Raw genomic sequence first — 18,320 nt, 5'->3', positions numbered from 1 at the left:
TCACCTGTTTTATAAAAAACATATTTTTCCAAATATAATATAATTGTTCCTGATGGTTTTAAAAGCCACTGACCTGATTAAACTTAGAAGGAAAAATGTAAATAACAAAATAAATTTGCAATAATGATTGAAGCAGAAGAAATGAATTAAAGATAAAGAACAGACTTAAATATCCTGAGGGGGGGAGGGGGGGGGGGGGAGGATTTTATTATAAGAAAAAAATAAATTGGGCAAAATATGCACTATCACTATTCATAGTTTGTCCTTCACATGTCTAAACCACATAATTTTTTTCCGTAATGGTATCAGATTAGCTTCCATGTTGTTATCACTGGGAGGGGAGGGGAGGGGAGGGGAGGGGAGGGGAGGGGAGGGGAGGGGAGGGGAGGGGAGGGGAGGGGAGGGGAGGGAGGGAAGGAAGGAAGGAAGGGAGAGAAGGAGGACAGAGAGAGAGAGTTGGCTAGATCAGTACTTAACATTTGCCCATTTTTAGTTAATTTTTTATTCTTTAATTACATGTGCAGTATGTTCACAGATAAGACACGTTAGTCACAGAGAATACTTTTGTCACACAGTATACATTCAGAGCATTGAGCAGTGTCAGTTTGTGTGTCTCAAATAGTTTCCTGTTTACTTCTTTGTAGAGATTACTGGTGCCCGTACCATTTTTGGCACTTTACGCACTGTCAATACCACTTCTGGACCTCTATCTTGTGCAGAAGATGGTAATATTTTTATTTAAGAACTTGTAATACTGAATTACCTACTGAAAGATTTGCTGATGACACTGTCATTCTGTCAGAGACAATTGTTGTGGTCTTCAGTCCTGAGACTGGTTTGATGCAGCTCTCCATGCTACTCTATCCTGTGCAAGCTTCTTCATCTCCCAGTACTTACTGCAACCTAAATCCTTCTGAATCTGCTTAGTGCATTCATCTCTTGGTCTGCCTCTACGATTTTTACCCTCCAATGCTAAATTTGTGATCCCCTGATGCCTCAGCACATGTCCTATCAACCGGTCCCTTCTTCTTGTCAAGTTGTGCCACAAACTCCTCTTCTCCCCAATTCTATTCAATACCTCCTCATTAGTTATGTGATCTACCCATGTAATCTTCAGCATTCTTCTGTAGCACCACATTTCGAAAGCTTCTATTCTCTTCTTGTGTAAACTATTTATCGTCCACATTTCACTTCCATACATGGCTACACTCCATACAAATACTTTCAGAAATGACTTCCTGACATTTAAATCAATACTGGATGTTAACAAATTTCTCTTCTTCAGAAACGCTTTCCTTGCCATTGCCAGCCTACATTTTATATCCTCTCTACTTCGACCATCATCAGTTATTTTGCTCCCCAAATAGCAACACTCATTTACTACTTTAAGTGTCTCATTTCCTAATCTAACTCCCTCAGCATCACCAGACTTAATTTGACTACATTCCATTATCCTCGTTTTGCTTTTGTTGGTGTTCATCTTATATCCTCCTTTCAAGACACTGTCCATTCCGTTCAACTGCTCTTACAAGTCCTTTGCTGCCTGTGACAGAAATACACTCCTGGAAATTGAAATAAGAACACCGTGAATTCATTGTCCCAGGAAGGGGAAACTTTATTGACACATTCCTGGGGTCAGATACATCACATGATCACACTGACAGAACCACAGGCACATAGACACAGGCAACAGAGCATGCACAATGTCGGCACTAGTACAGTGTATATCCACCTTTCGCAGCAATGCAGGCTGCTATTCTCCCATGGAGACGATCGTAGAGATGCTGGATGTAGTCCTGTGGAACGGCTTGCCATGCCATTTCCACCTGGCGCCTCAGTTGGACCAGCGTTCGTGCTGGACGTGCAGACCGCGTGAGACGACGCTTCATCCAGTCCCAAACATGCTCAATGGGGGACAGATCCGGAGATCTTGCTGGCCAGGGTAGTTGACTTACACCTTCTAGAGCACGTTGGGTGGCACGGGATACATGCGGACGTGCATTGTCCTGTTGGAACAGCAAGTTCCCTTGCCGGTCTAGGAATGGTAGAACGATGGGTTCGATGACGGTTTGGATGTACCGTGCACTATTCAGTGTCCCCTCGACGATCACCAGTGGTGTACGGCCAGTGTAGGAGATCGCTCCCCACACCATGATGCCGGGTGTTGGCCCTGTGTGCCTCGGTCGTATGCAGTCCTGATTGTGGCGCTCACCTGCACGGCGCCAAACACGCATACGACCATCATTGGCACCAAGGCAGAAGCGACTCTCATCGCTGAAGACGACACGTCTCCATTCGTCCCTCCATTCACGCCTGTCGCGACACCACTGGAGGCGGGCTGCACGATGTTGGGGCGTGAGCGGAAGACGGCCTAACGGTGTGCGGGACCGTAGCCCAGCTTCATGGAGACGGTTGCGAATGGTCCTCGCCGATACCCCAGGAGCAACAGTGTCCCTAATTTGCTGGGAAGTGGCGGTGCGGTCCCCTACGGCACTGCGTAGGATCCTACGGTCTTGGCGTGCATCCGTGCGTCGCTGCGGTCCGGTCCCAGGTCGACGGGCACGTGCACCTTCCGCCGACCACTGGCGACAACATCGATGTACTGCGGAGACCTCACGCCCCACGTGTTGAGCAATTTGGCGGTACGTCCACCCGGCCTCCCACATGCCCACTATACGCCCTCGCTCAAAGTCCGTCAACTGCACATACGGTTCACTTCCATGCTGTCGCGGCATGCTACCAGTGTTAAAGACTGCGATGGAGCTCCGTATGCCACGGCAAACTGGCTGACACTGACGGCGGCGGTGCACAAATGCTGCGCAGCTAGCGCCATTCGACGGCCAACACCGCGGTTCCTGGTGCGTCCGCTGTGCCGTGCGTGTGATCATTGCTTGTACAGCCCTCTCGCAGTGTCCGGAGCAAGTATGGTGGGTCTGACACACCGGTGTCAATGTGTTCTTTTTTCCATTTCCAGGAGTGTACAATGTCATCGGCAAACCTCAAAGTTTTTATTTTTTCTCCATGGATTTTAATACCTACTCCAAATTTTTCTTTTATTTCATTTACTGCTTGCTCAATATACAGATTGAATAACATCGGGGAGAGGCTACAACCCTGTCTCACGCCCCTCCCAACCACTGCTTCCCTTTCATGCCCTTCGACTCTTATAACTTCCATTTGATTTCTGTATAAATTGTAAATAGCCTTTCGCTCCCTGTATTTTACCACTGCCACCTTTAGAATTTGGATGAGAGTATTCCAGTCAACATTGTCAAAAGCTTTCTCTAAGTCTACAAATGCTAGAAACGTAGGTTTGCCTTTCCTTAATCTTTCTTCTAAGATAAGTCGTAAAGTCAGTATTGCCTCACGCGTTCCAACATTTCTATGGAATCCAAACTGATCTTCCCCGAGGTCGGCTTCTACCAATTTTTCCATTCTTCTGTAAAGAATTCACATTAGTATTTTGCAGCTGTGACTTATTAAACTGATAGTTTGGAAACTTTCACATCTGTCAACACCTGCTTTCTTTGGGATTGGAATTAATATATTCTTCTTGAAGTCTGAGGGTATTTCGCCTGTGTCATACATCTTGTTCACCAGGCGGTAGAGTTTTGTCAGGACTGGCTCTCCTAAGGCTGTCAGTAGTTCTAATGGAATGTTGTCTACTCCCGCAGCCTTGTTACGACTCAGGTCTTTCAGTGCTCTGTCAAACTCTTCACCCAGTATCATATCTCCCATTTCATCTTCATCTACCTCCTCTTCCATTTCTATAATATTGTCCTGAAGTACATTGCCCTTGTATAGACCCTCTATATACTCCTTCCACCTTTCTGCTTTCCCTTCTTTGCTTAGAACTGGGTTTCCATCTGAGCTCTTGATATTCATAGAAGCGGCTCTCTTTTCTCCAAAGGTCTCTTTAATTTTCCTGTAGGCAATATCTATCTTGCCCCTAGTGAGATAACCCTCTGCATCCTTACATTTGTCCTATAGCCATGCATGCTTCGCCATTTTGCACTTCCCGTTGATCTCATTTTTGAGGCGTTTGTATTCCTTTTTGCCTGTTTCATTTACTGCATTTTTATATTTTCTCCTTTCATCAATTAAATTCAATATTTCTACTGTTACCCAAGGATTTCTACTAGCCCTCATCCTCTTACCTATTTGATCCTCTGCTGCCTTCACTATTTCATCCCTCAGAGCTACCCATTCTTCTTCTACTGTATTTCTTTCCCCCATTCCTGTCAATTGTTCCCTTATGCTCTCCCTGAAACTCTGTACAACCTCTGGTTTAGTCAGTTTATCCAGGTCCCATCTCCTTAAATTCCTACCTTTTTGCAGTTTCTTCAGTTTTAATCTACAGTTCATAACCAATAGATTGTGGTCAGAGTCTACATCTGCCCCTGGAAATGTCTTACAATTTAAAACCTGGTTCCTAAATCTCTGTCTTACCATTATATAATCTATCTAATACCTACTAGTATCTCCAGGATTCTTCCATGTATACAACCTTCTTTTATGATTCTTGAACCAAGTGTTAGCTATGATTAAGTTATGCTCTGTGGAAAATTCTACCATGTGGCTTCCCCTTTCATTTCTTAACCCCAATCCATATTCACCTACTATGTTTCCTTCTCTCCCTTTTCCTACTCTCGAATTCCAGTCACCCATGACTATTAAATTTTCGTCTCCCTTTACTACCTGAATAATTTCTTTTATCTCATCATACATTTCATCAATTTCTTCATCCTCTGCAGAGCTAGTTGGCATATAAACTTGTACTACTGTAGTACGCATGGGCTTCGTGTCTATCTTAGCCACAATAATGCGCTCACTATGCTGTTTGTAGTAGCTTACTCACATTCCTATTTTTTTTATTCATTATTAAACCTACTCCTGCATTACCTCTATTTGATTTTGTATTTATAACCCCGTATTCACCTGACCAAAAGTCTTGTTCCCCCTGCCACCGAATTTCACTAATTCCCACTATATGTAACTTTAACCTATCCATTTCCCTTTTTAAATTTTCTAACCTACCTGCCCGATTAAGTGATCTGACATTCCACACTCCGATCTGTAGAACACCAGTTTTCTTTCTCCTGATAACGATGTCCTCTTGAGTAGTCCCCGCCCGGAGATCCGAATGGGGGAGTATTTTACCTCCGGAATATTTTACCCAAGAGGACACCATCATCATTTAACCATACAGTAAAGCTGCATGCCCTCGGGAAAAATTACGGCTGTAGTTTCCCCTTGCTTTCAGCTGTTCGCAGTACCAGCACAGCAAGGCCGTTTTGGTTAGTGTTACAAGGCGAGATCAGTCAATCATCCAGACTAGTGCCCCTGCAACTACTGAAAAGGCTGCTGCCCCTCTTTAGGAACCACACATTTGTCTGGTCTCTCAACAGATACCCCTCCGTTGTGGTTGCACCTACGGTACGACCATCTGTATCGCTGAGGCACGCAAGCCTCCCCACCAAAGGCAAGGTCCATGGTTCATGGGGGGAGGGATAAGAGGTTATAATATGAATACATTCATAACTGAAATAAGGATAATGCAGTGCACTCAATCAATGCTCAGGGAATTAGATTACAAAATAAGACACCAAAAGTTGTACACAAATTTTGCTACTCTAGGGGCAAAATAACTGGCAATGGCAGAAGTAAGGAGGATATAACACATGTACTTGCAATAGCAAGAAAAGATTTATGAAAAAGAGAAATATGTAACACAGAAGTGTTAGTGGGTCTTTGCCAAAGATGCACGTACGGAGTCATCTGCTGCTGTAGCTGAGTGATTAGTGTAGATGGCTGTGGTGCAGAGGATCCGGGATCAATTCCCGGTACTGACGAGGATTTTTCCTGAGTGCAAGGACCGGTTTGGGGTGCACTCAGCCTCATGATGACAATTTAGGAGCTACATGGCCAAGTAGTAGTAGCTCCACGGTCTGGAAAGTCTGAAAAATGGCCAGGAGAGCAGTGTGCTGACCACGTGCCTGCCCCCCCGACCCCCCCCCCCCCCCCCCCCCCGCCTCCCCCGGTATCACACCAGCATAACGCCACATGGCAGAAAATAACACAGCGATCGGTATATATCTCCATCGGGTCCTCGCGGCGTGGACAAGGAGCGTATTTTATACGCCTGGAGAGAAGCCTTACACACAAGTGAAACGTGATGCTGCAGAAGAATGGTGAAGCTTAGATAGACAAATCAGGTAACTAATGAAGTAGTACTGAAATAAGTCATGCAGAAAGGAGCTTTATGAGACAATTTGCCAGCAAGAAGGGATTGATTGACAGGACACACCCTGAACCATTAAAGAATATTCAACTTTGCATTGGAGGGAAGTATGGTGGATACAAATTTGTAGGGGGAGATCACAGCTTGACTGCATTAAGTAACTTCAGGTCTGAAAAATGTTATGGAGAGACGGGAGGGGCTTGCACAGGATACACTAGCACGGAGAGCTGCTTTAAACCAGGCTTTGAGCTGAAGACCATAGCAAGGACACACAATGAGAGATAATCTAACTGCTACAATTTACCTTTTTTCTTTTTGTACACTATCTTTTCTTAAATGAGAAAAACAGTACAGAAATAGCAGTAACTCAGAAACAGGCATATGGCTGAACATTTCGTTACTACTAAAGTGCTGCATAAAACTACCAAACACTTACTAGTGGCACTGCAATACATTAGCTACATTAGAAAACTAACTGTTTGCGAGTAAGGCTGCAACAGAGAGGGGGGGGGGGGGGAAGGGGGGGGGAGGCAGGGGTCACTGGCAGATTGGGAGTAGGACAAACATTATGGTGACATGGTGCTTGAAATGTTCCTCCTCCTATTGTCCATACATTGAAAGAGCAATTTCCATCCACAAGATAGCAAGGGCAAGTACAAGGGCAGGCATAATAAGACAAATGAAGTAAGAAAGCAAGTAAAAACTTTTAGCACAAGAATTTAGTCAATTTCTCAATATATTCTCCACCCGTGGCTAAAGATTTGATCCAAAAAGCTTCCAATTTTTTTCCTCCATATCAGAAAATATATTTTGTCAAACTCTTCAAAATTCGCATTGATGGCAGCAAACCCTTTCTCATTTGATGCAAATCTCTTCCCACAACATTGAATTTGCAAGATGAGGAATAGAAATAAGTCCTGTGAAGGTAAATATAGGAAATCGGGCCAATAGGAAACCTATTAGAAGCTCAAATTTTGCACTTTTGCTATTGTGACAGTTCCAGAGTGGGATACTGAGTTCGCCTGATCTGACATCATCTTGTTGCAGGCCTATCTTCACCCCTTTTCATTCAATTCTTGTTCCAAATAATCCATCAGTGATGTACAAAAGTCTCCAAGTATTCCTGTGTCCTTTTCCGTGGAAGGACCCAGGTTCCCCCAACAGTCACGAATCAAAGCAAAATGTCACGGTGGCTGCAGTTAAACATCATCAAACATCTTGCTGAATCACTTGTCCAGATTCATTTCTGAATCTCTCTCAGCAGTCTCACCTTATAAGTCTTCTCATCCAGGCGTCACTGGCCTGGGGGACACTCACCAGCTGCTACGTGCTGTACGGAGGGGCGTACGGTCAGTACTCCACCCTCCTGGTCATTTTATTGACTTTTCCTGGTCATTTTATTGACTTTCCAGACCTCAAAGCTACTACTTCTCAATCGAGTAGCTCCTCACTTGGTAGCAAGAGGGCAAGTGCAGTCTGTACCAGTCTTCCTGTTGAAGAAAACTCCTAGGCAGTACCGGGAATTGAACCTGTGTCATCTGCACGGTAGCCGCCTACACCAATCACTCTGCTACGGGTAAAGCTTTGAATTATAATTCCTCAAATTTTTCCAACAAGCACTATTATGGGGGTCTCAACTGGTTAGCTGGAGTACTTTGCATCTTCACTGCTTCTGCTGCCATGTTCAAGCTGATTAATGCTACAATAAATTGACTTCTGAGCTGGTGCAGTGGCGCTACAAACTTCATCCAGCTCAGTTTCCACGTGCTTGACAGCATAACCAGTTAACAGCAACACACAACTCGTTTTCCTTCAACCTAATGAAAAAACACTACAGTTTTTAAAGCGTGTCTTTGGAAGGTGAATTATGTAGCTCAGTAGCAGGAGTGGAACCAACATCAAATCCTGCCATACTTCACAATTCATGCTCAGCATTCTTAGTTTACTTTTACTCTTGCAGTAAATTTTGATAATGTGACCCTCTCCTTTCCGTCATCCAAAAGAAATGTCTGAACTTCCCAGCTTCAGCCTCCCTGTAGAATATTACAGGTCACAGATCATCAGTTCTGTCAAAAGGAAAAGGATAAAGGGTGGAGGATAGAGCTGACGCCATTAGGAACTTGTAATTCGAGTACTGTACCTACTCTGGAGCTGATCGAGGGCATCCCTCATGGCTGCAGAAGTGTTCTTCCCGTGGCCCTCCACGCCTGCCACCCAAGTCCACCCTGCCTCATCAGTTGCAGACAGTGGCAGGTAGGTCTGCGTAGATTCGTCAATCCCCTCACTGTAGCTGCTATCTGCATCACTGTCGTCAAGTGGAATTTTTTCCTGTCAGCCCCGCCAGAAGGAAGACACTAATTAATACATAAGCTCTTGAATCTCATTAATCAGACAGATACAGTATATATTTGTATGTGTGTGTGTGTGTGTGTGTGTGTGTTTTTTACCTCCAGCACAAGTCTGGAAATCCTGGAGCAATTTCAGTCAAACATGGCATACATATGATTTAGCTGGGAACCTGCCGCCAACAAGTCATCCATTTTGTACATATTATGCATGCAATTACATACCTAGATGTAACGGATACTGCTCTTGTAATAGCAACAATAATGATGATGATGATGATGATGATGATGATGATGATGATGATGGCAGTAACCATTGGGGTAGATTCCTGACGATGCATAATCAATGGTATGATAGGATATCATGACAAAATAAAACATTCCTGTGCTTATCACAAATACAGTGTACATTATTAAAAGCATGTAAAGCACTGTATGACTTCACTGTGATATGCACATGAACAAATCATGATTTTACCACAGTGTCTTATTATATCTTGATTACACGGGATGATTCAGCTGCTCGACCAATGTCATTTTACGCACTTCACAATGTTATCTCTGGCCTTCAAAAACCTAGTGCAAGATTTTCATATTCTCTCCCTCACTACGTGCAAACCATTAGTCCTGGAGAAAAAAGGAACAGATCCTTTTTGTAGGAGATTATTGTACTTACATTTTGTACTGGGATATGTTTTTGCTAGAGGCCATAGTTTGAGTTCCTCAAGAAAAACATATACAAGTTACTTCAAATACACCCCTGCTCCCCTACTCGGCCCCCACCAGTCAGGATTTATAGTATGTTGTTTATGGCAGTCTCTCTTACCAAAGTCAAAAATTTCCAACTGCATTAAATACTTCCCACATTTAACCTTCTTTGGTCTTCATTAACTGGCCTCATTACGTGCCACTGGCTTAGTACAGCACTTACAAATTGTAAAACTGATGTTTCTGTAAATTTTACCTAACAATTTTGTGAATTTTAACTGCATAAAATAAACAATTACATCATTGTATTTGTTAGGCTTTCTGACTGCAATACTGCTATGCTTGTAAGGTTTAAGTTAATAGCTTGTTTATTTGTCTTTGGAACAAAGTACATCACTGATTCTGCATGTCAAGGATCTGACAGTTTGTCGGTATGTTTGTGGAGGTATGTGGTATTTGATGTCTACGCACAGATTAAGTAATTCGTGTAAATAAGGGACTGCTCATTTGTGCATGCGGTGATGGCACCTGATAGTGCTCAAGATGAGTTCCCTAGGATTTACATCAGACAAATTTGGGTGCCGAGACATCGACTTGAGTTCACTATAAGGCTCCTAAAACCACTGTAATGTGGTTCTGGCTCTGAGTCATGGACAATTACACTGCTGAAAGATGACATCGCCGCCAGTGAAGACATCAAGCATGTGGGGATGCAGCTGGTTTGCAGCTGTCAATATGTCTTCGATTACCACCATAGGTCCCATGCAAGCGCAAGAGAATGTCTGCCGTAGCATAATACTACTCTCACCAGCCTGCATCTGTGGTGCGCTGCACATTTTGAGCCACCATTTACCTCAATGGCGGCATTTGTGGAGATGACCATCCATCTAGTGTAGGAAAGATGTGATTCACCTGAAGAGCTGACATATTTCCATTGAGTGATAGCTGAATCCTGATGGTCCTGTACCTGCTGCAATGCTAACTGATGAGGTTGTCGGGTCAAGATGTGAACATGTAAGGGTGGTCTGTAGCGGAGCACCACGTTCGACAATGTACAATGAACTGTGTGCTCCGAAACATCTGTGTGTGCACCAGTAGTGTGCTCTTTCGGCAGAGATGCCACAGATCACCATCTATCCTCCTCTACAGAGCAGACAAACCTCTACGCTCTGTGAAGAGCCATCAATGTCCAATCATTTAGCACCTAGTGGTAGTTTCACTGTTCTTCTACCTCTTTTGGTAGATGCTCATGACAGTAGCACGTAAACATTAGACCAGCTTCACAATTTTTGAGGTACTTGTTCACACATTTTGCATAAAAATAATCTGCCCTTTAACAAAGTCGCTTATCTGAAAGGATTTTTCCATTTGCAGCCCAAGCTTCGCTTGGTTGATCTCCCATCTGTCTCTGCTGTGCTTACATACTTTTCATAGAGCACCATGTGCCCACAATGTCACCAGAGAGCATCCAACCTCACAGTGGGCAGTGGTCATAATATTTTTGCTTATCAGTGTAGTTTGAACACAGTGAGCAAGAGAACATAAAAATCTCACCTGCAGTTTCACAAGGTCAGATGTAACACTGCGGGTTGCATAAAATGATGTCAGTAGGGGCAGCTTCATCACAATGCTTTTTATTATTATTGTTATTTTCTGAAAAACTTGGTTAATTGTAGAGATACAAGTGTATTGTGAAATACTAGAAAAAAGAAAATGATGAGACCAGTATGCATTATACGCAGACTTTTAGCCTCTCACCTTAGCCCAGTGGGCTAACACCACTGTTCCACAGCTGGTGCTCTTGTATGGTATTCGGCAGGCTCGTAAAACTTGGAACCTCAATTTCTCAAATATGCCCATTGTAATAGAACAGCATTTGTTACAGTTGTCACTACGTTCTGCAATCCTGTGACAGATGAGCAAATTCAGTGTCATCAGGTGCACGCTTCCCGTATTAGTACTAGAGGACAAGTACCGTGAGGGCTAATACAGTCATTCCTCATCTATTTGCAAAAGTGAGGTGAGAAATGATGGAATTTACACATAATTCTGCTACACTGGGAACAATTTCAAATAAATTTGGTATAAATATGACTTACTGTATGAAAAAAGGTACTGTTGGACTGGGACACTGCTAACATTCTCAGGATGACAGTAAGGGTGTAGGAGGGAAGGGGTTGATGTGCAAGCATAACTCTGCAATGTCTGGAGCAGTTATACCAAATCTGATATACATGCGGCTTACTTTCTATGAAAAATCAACATGGAGGCAAGGTGCCATTACTATTGCTATAAGTGAATATGGGGTGGAATACAGGTAATGTAAAGATAATTGAAAACAAACAATATTAGTGTCACATTAAACATTTTTGTGGTCCCCAGGCAGGCTGGTGATTCTCACAATGCAGTTTCACCTTGAAAAATGTGAGAAGGGTGTGGAAACTGAGTAATGTGTAAAAGTAATAGAACATAACTGACAATCCTGTCAAATCTACAATTTCTGGGATCAGTAGGCCAGACAATGACAGTTATTATGACGTTTGACCCTTAATAGGATTGGGATAAATAAGAAACTAGAAAACAGCATCAAAATTTATGAGGTACAGATTTACTATGCAATAGTGATGCTTGAAAATTTGTGGTGGACTAGGACTCGAACCCGGATTTCCTGCTTATCGCAAGCGGTCACCTAATACACTTGGACACAGTGTACGCTCCACAGACCGATACATACTTCTGTACATCACACTGTCCTCATCCTTATATCTTAGCCCACTAAAACAGCATGTAACCATGTAGTTATTTTGTAATTCTAAAATAATGAAACCTTATTGTTAGTATATCATGGCTGCAACAGGTCATAATGAAATTCAGCGAGTATGCACTCATTATGAAATACAGTTGGTAGTGTCTGATTAATTTATGGTTAATAAATGTTTCCCAACTGACAGTCTACATTCAACAAATAATATATCATGGAGACAGACTGCCTCATTTATTCAGACATCATATTCTGTAGGTCCAATGATGAAAGAGAATCCTTAGGGATATGGTAACACTCAGCACTCCCATCTGCCACCCAAATAAGTGAATGATCAATATTATTATTATTATTATTATTATCTAGTCATGACAGACTTCAACTGAAACCAGAATGTGTGCAGCTGTGAATAAATGTGGCTGCCATCTGATATGGATTGTGTGAAACAATGTATCAATTCTGGGTGTCGGTCACAGGGAGGTGGTAATAAAACACATCTGTTTTTATGAAGATTATGCAAGTATATAAAGTAACATATAAGTTTATAAAATTTTGTGATTAACACTATTACAACATACCACATCTATTTGCAAGGCTAGGGGTGAGAAAGTGACAAAATGTATGCATAACTCAGGCACAGTGTGGAAAGTGTGCGTGTGTGTTGGTGTGTGGGTGTGTGTGTGTGACCCAAGTGGTTATTTTGATTATGGCTGCAACAATACTTTTGCCAACTGAGGGAAGAATTCAATACTGCACTGCAATGTTGGTACAATGCCAAGATTTTAATACAAGTATTAAAAAAAATTGTTTCTTTCTTTGTATTGTGTTTGCCATTGCTCCCAAATCCTAAAATACAGCAAAAAGTGCACTCTCAGCTGTGTGTTTGTAGTAACCACAACAAGACAAACAACTGTTTGGAATGCACATTTGGCAGGTGGTCATATCAGAATCTTGACTGTAATGTGAAACGAGATAAGTGGAGCTACTCACTTCAGGTCAGAATGCTCATTAGTATAAACACATTCTGTAACAAGTAAATAACAAAATAGTCCAGCAGAAACAATTCTCAGAGGAATATTTGTCAAGAGACACACTAGAAACTATCTGAAGATCACCCCAGAGTTGAAGGATTCAGTTCCAGTGCAACTAGTCAGTTGACATGTATGAGGGAAAGTCAATTATTATCCGCAATTTAGTTATATTTTTGTTTATTTTGGTAGTACTATCGTTCTACGTTGATGACGCATGCTTTGTTATTTGTTGTTACACCTTTGCAATTTTCAAGCTGCTAGGTTAGTTTCGTTATTGCTGCCATGTTGTTAATCATGGCTGCCCCACTGTCTATTTGCACCAAAGAAGAGCAACGTTCAGTGATCCATTTTCTTGTGGTCGGAAGGCGTATCAGGGGCCGAAATTCATCGAAGACTTTCGGTACAGTACGGGAACAGTGTTTTGCTACAACGGAGTGTCTATGAATGGATTGAAAAATTCCGAAATGGTCGCACAAGTGTTACACACGATGAAGGAGCAGGATGACCATTTACCACCACAAAAGAAGGAACCATTGAGCGTTCACGTGAAATGATTCTCTTAGACAGACGATTAACTAGTGACAAAGTGGCACATCATTTGAAAATTAGTCACAATTCTGCCTATGAAATCATCCACAACAGACTTGGGTTTCATAAAGTTTGTGCAAGATGGGTCCCAAAACAACTCACACAGTTGCATAAACAAACGTGCTTGGACATCTGCAAAAATCATTTGAATTGCTATGGTAATGAAGGGGACAACTTCTTAGACAGGATCATTACTGGTGATGAAACACGGATCTATCATTACGAGCCAGAGAGTAAACGGCAGAGTTGGAATGGAAACATCCAAATTCGCCACGAAAGAAAAGTTCAAGACCCAACCTTCAGCAGGAAAACTGATGCTTACGTTTTTTTGGGACACACAAGGTCCAGTACTGGAACATTATGGGAAAGGGGCACAACAATAAACAGTGTACATTACAGTAAGATGCTTACTGCCAGGCTAAAGCCTACAATTCGAAGAAGCAAATGCCGAGGATTGCTGTTAAAAGGTGTCGTGTTGTTGTACGACAATGCCCGTCTGCATACTGCTGAAACACACCAGAAACTCAAATTTGAAGTATTGGCTCATCCTCCATATAGTCCCGATCTTGCCCCTTCTGACTATAACTTATTTGGTCCACTCAAACAGGCATTAAGGGGCCGTAGATTTGCCTCGGACGAAGAAGTGAATGAAGCAGTGCATTCCTGGCTTGCAGCTCAACTGAGAACCTTCTTTTATGAGGGCACCAGGAAGTTTGTACAATGATGGACCAAGTGCATTGAAACGCAAGGTGACTATGTCAAAAAATGATGTTCTTGTAAGTTTCCTACTTGATTACAATAAAATTTTATAGCTACTTTGCAGATAATAATTGACTTACCCTCGTATTTCATAAGTAAAGTTCCTTATAAGTGCGAGGTGGTGGAGACCACAAATCTGGGACCCATTGTACTCAAAATGTGCTAAACAATCAACACTGCAGAGTCCACTTGTAAAGGCAGTTGGATAACAGCAAACTGAGGCAGAGTGGCTGGCAGCTAGCCATTTATTTGGCTCTCTAAGGACATTCATGTGACTGGTCTACAACAGTGGCTGTGTTCCCACCTCATACACCCTCACCAGATGCGTGCAACATTACACATATTGTCACATTGTAACTACAATTTGAAATGGTAACCCACAGCAAGCTGGAAAGCTACACTAACCTTTACTCCACACTGCAAGTGGCACAGTTTGTGGCACTATTGATACATTTGTATTGTTCATTTGCACATCCAGCAGGGTTACTGAAGTACACCCGTGCCTCCTCCAACCTGTGAACTGAGTTAGCTGGCCCATTTACGGGAAGCTGTACAGTCTAGGGTGGACTGTGAACCGTGGTGCAACATAGAGTTTTTTACATTAAAAATTATTTCCAGAGGTGACAGAAATGAAAAGTGATGGGGAAAAAATCCCAAGGCTAACTGAGGATCAAACTTCAGACCTCAGGCTCTGTCATTTGACACATGCCAAGCCACATGTGTAGGGTGGAAAGCAAGATGAATGGAGAAACGCGTCAAAGCAACCTCAGAGTTCATGACAAACGACAGAAACAGTTGTTTACCTCTTGTAACAATATAAACCAGTTTAAAGAAATCATGGCTAGTTGTCATGCTGTGTACAGTGACTTCAGTGTCAACAACATATATCATTACAGACTATGATACTGGAAAGTGACTGCAGGAATCTGACACCTTTCAAGAAGTCTCTGCAAGATGTGTACTCATCTCTTTCTTTCAATGTTCTCATTAACTGCTTTTGCTGCATATATACTTTATTTACTACAGCTTCACTGCCCCAGAATATAATGTCACAGGATAACAGCAAGTGAAAGTATGTGAGGCAAGTAAACACTTTTTTCTTCCAAACAGTACAGTGTGAGAGAGTTCAAATATCAGCAAATTGTGTCAAACTCACCACCTTAACAAACTTATCGACAGCCTGCTTCTATCTTTGCTTAATTTCAGTTGAATAAAGTGAATTTCACATGTACACTCATACCCGCTTGCACGTGACTGTGCACCGTGCATCAGACAGCTATATCACATGCGCAAACAAAGTTGACACTCAGCGCAATGGCTAATGGGAGTAGCTGTAAAGGCATTTCCCATTTAACTTGTGTGTACCTGTGTCTCTGTAAACTCACAGTCACCATTGTTGTGATTGTCTGGGTCATAGACGTGAACATGCACATCCCACCTCCCCCGCCCACCCCCTCACACACAATACATAGAATACAGTATAACCCCACTTTTACGTTCCTAGAATTAACATTTTCCCGCCGTTTACGGCATTTATCGTTCCCGTCAAATTTCCTATGACCACAATGTAAATTTGCACTCTATTTTGAACCAACAAATTTATAAGTTTCCCACGATTTATGCATTGCAAAAAAATATTTGTCGAGAAAAAAAAAAGGCTGGCACGATGTTGGCTGTCCAGTAGTGTTTACAAATATTACGTGGTTAAGTTTCTTGACACCAGGGCACTCTGCTCAGTGGATTTGAGCCGGTAAACATGTAAAAGTTGGAACAATTTGTGCCGTATCTCCTGCTGCTACCAAGCATTACTTGGCGTGATGACTGATGGGAGTAACTAGGTCAGCTGGAATAAAGATATCGTGACCATTCGCAACCATTTCCGAACACTCTACCATGTAAATGCACCTTTGTCGAACCACACGTTTAGCGTGTTTCAGCATTTGGCCTCTTGTAGGGCTAGCTGACACCGTCATTCACTTTGTGTTGCTCAAATGTTTTTAGTTTAAACACAATGACAGTTACGAATTTTTTCATGCTGAGCAAAATGTGTTTCGAGAATTTATTCTCGTTGTCAGGAGCAGTATTTTCGTATTATTTTTTGTGATGTTACACAAGCAGTGTGAGTGATAGTTTACGTGTGCATGGTTTTCTACATAACAGGAGGCACAGTACCTGATAACGTCAAAAAAACGGCTACAGTGCATGAGAGGCAGAATAACACATATTCAAACACCACACAAAAAACATATGTACATATATGCACTTGAGAACGACAAAAAATTCTCAAAACGCGTTGTTAAGCGTGAAAAAAAAAAGTAACTAGTGCAGTATTTCATTATTTAAACAATGGATAACAACTGCAGGCTTTCCAAAGACATTGATTATGACATTGGAAATTAAAAATTGTTGGAGCACATTGTTAGACATGAAAAAATGTGTGACTAGTGCAGTGTTTCATTATTTAAATAATGAATGACAACTGCAGACTTTCCAAAAACATCAATTATGATGTTTGAAATTAAGACAAACGTTTCTACTTCCCAACCACTTGTCAATTCCAGTTGCATCAGTGGTTTTTATTAGATAATAAACCTTTATTAGATAATAAAAAACGCCCCTAACAAGTCTTTTAATGCCTGTTATGTACATATATCATACATAAAGTGCAAAAATGCAAGGGGGTATCCTATACATAACTTTTACAGCTTAAAACGTTATTTCCCACATTTACATTTTCCCCCATTTTAAACCATTTTTTTTGAAATCCCTCGAAAAGTGTAAAAGCGGGGTTTCACTGTATCACTAACTACTGAATAGTTACTTTTTTTTCCTTTTCAGTTTAAGTGCACTTTCTACATAAAATAAGGGAAAGGAAACCACTTACCTAGTTAACACTAGCTTTCACGCTCTCTCATCCATTCCCACACACAGCCAGAAAGACAATCAAATGTATGTGGCTCACTGTGAGAGTGATAACTGGATATTGATAACTGAAAGCAGGTTCCTGGGTAGATGGAGGTGGGAAAGGTTGGGCGGTAGAGAAACACGCACGAGGCAAGAAGGGATAGCAGGGTAGCACGAGGCTGATCTTTCGCCAGATGACGAAGTGGCTGCACAAGATAAAAACAGTTCGTGTAAGTGATAGAGACAGGGAGACAGTGTGTTACCAGTTCAAACTGTAGTTACAGTGTGACAATACATCTAGTGAGGGAACACGGCCACTATTGTACACCTGCCCACTGCCAACCTGTGGCAAATCACAAACTTGACCATCTTATTGTTGAACACACAATGCACCACAACACTGATGGCTTCAACAGCTGCTTCCCTACATGACCCGTTTGGATACTACCTTCCTGCAGAAGTTTCTTTTAACTACACAGAAATTCCTCTCCAGCATATCCTGCACTCTCACAATCCTCCTGGTCTAAACCTCCACCAACTTGTCTCCCACTGCCTCACCTAACCTTTTCCCTTCTCTCTTCTGCCCACGCCACTCCTTCCCCACCCAGTTCATGCATGCCTTCTCCCACTACTCTTCTTACCCCTCCCCCCACCCATGCTCTCTCTCTCTCTCTCTCTCTCTCTCTCTCTCTCTCTCTCCCCCTCCCCTTTTTTCACTCCCATCCTGTTCCCATCACCACCACCTTCCCCTCGTTTTTCTCCCCTGCAACCCCTGTCTCGCTCAGTCTCTCTCTCAATCTTGCTCTGCCCTCTGAACTTCTTTCGTCTTGTACAGCTGCTGAGTCATCTGGTAAAAACCTGCGTCACGCCACCCTGCTACCAATTCCTCGCCTTGTGTGTCCTGCCCTGCCCCTCTCCAGCTCCATCCAAAAGTCAACTGCTTTTGATAATCAAAATTCAATAACAAGTGCCGCTGGTCCACG

General features: G+C 42.4%; 1 protein-coding gene across 1 annotated transcript in view; it reads right to left on the bottom strand.

Annotated features, from left to right (window-relative positions):
* Positions 1-18,320, bottom strand: part of LOC124550927 (diphthine--ammonia ligase) — a 139,034-nt gene that overhangs the window by 22,142 nt on the left and 98,572 nt on the right. Inside the window, exon 8 of the mRNA XM_047125723.1 lies at positions 8,386-8,569. Coding sequence (XP_046981679.1) covers positions 8,386-8,569 — 184 coding nt within the window. The remainder of the gene's footprint in view (positions 1-8,385; positions 8,570-18,320) is intronic.

The sequence above is a fragment of the Schistocerca americana genome, chromosome 9 (genome assembly GCF_021461395.2).
Source record: "Schistocerca americana isolate TAMUIC-IGC-003095 chromosome 9, iqSchAmer2.1, whole genome shotgun sequence".
Taxonomy (NCBI): Eukaryota; Metazoa; Arthropoda; class Insecta; order Orthoptera; family Acrididae; genus Schistocerca; species Schistocerca americana.
The sequence above is the reverse complement of the archived record's forward strand: the minus strand, read 5'-3'. Positions and strand labels throughout refer to the sequence as shown.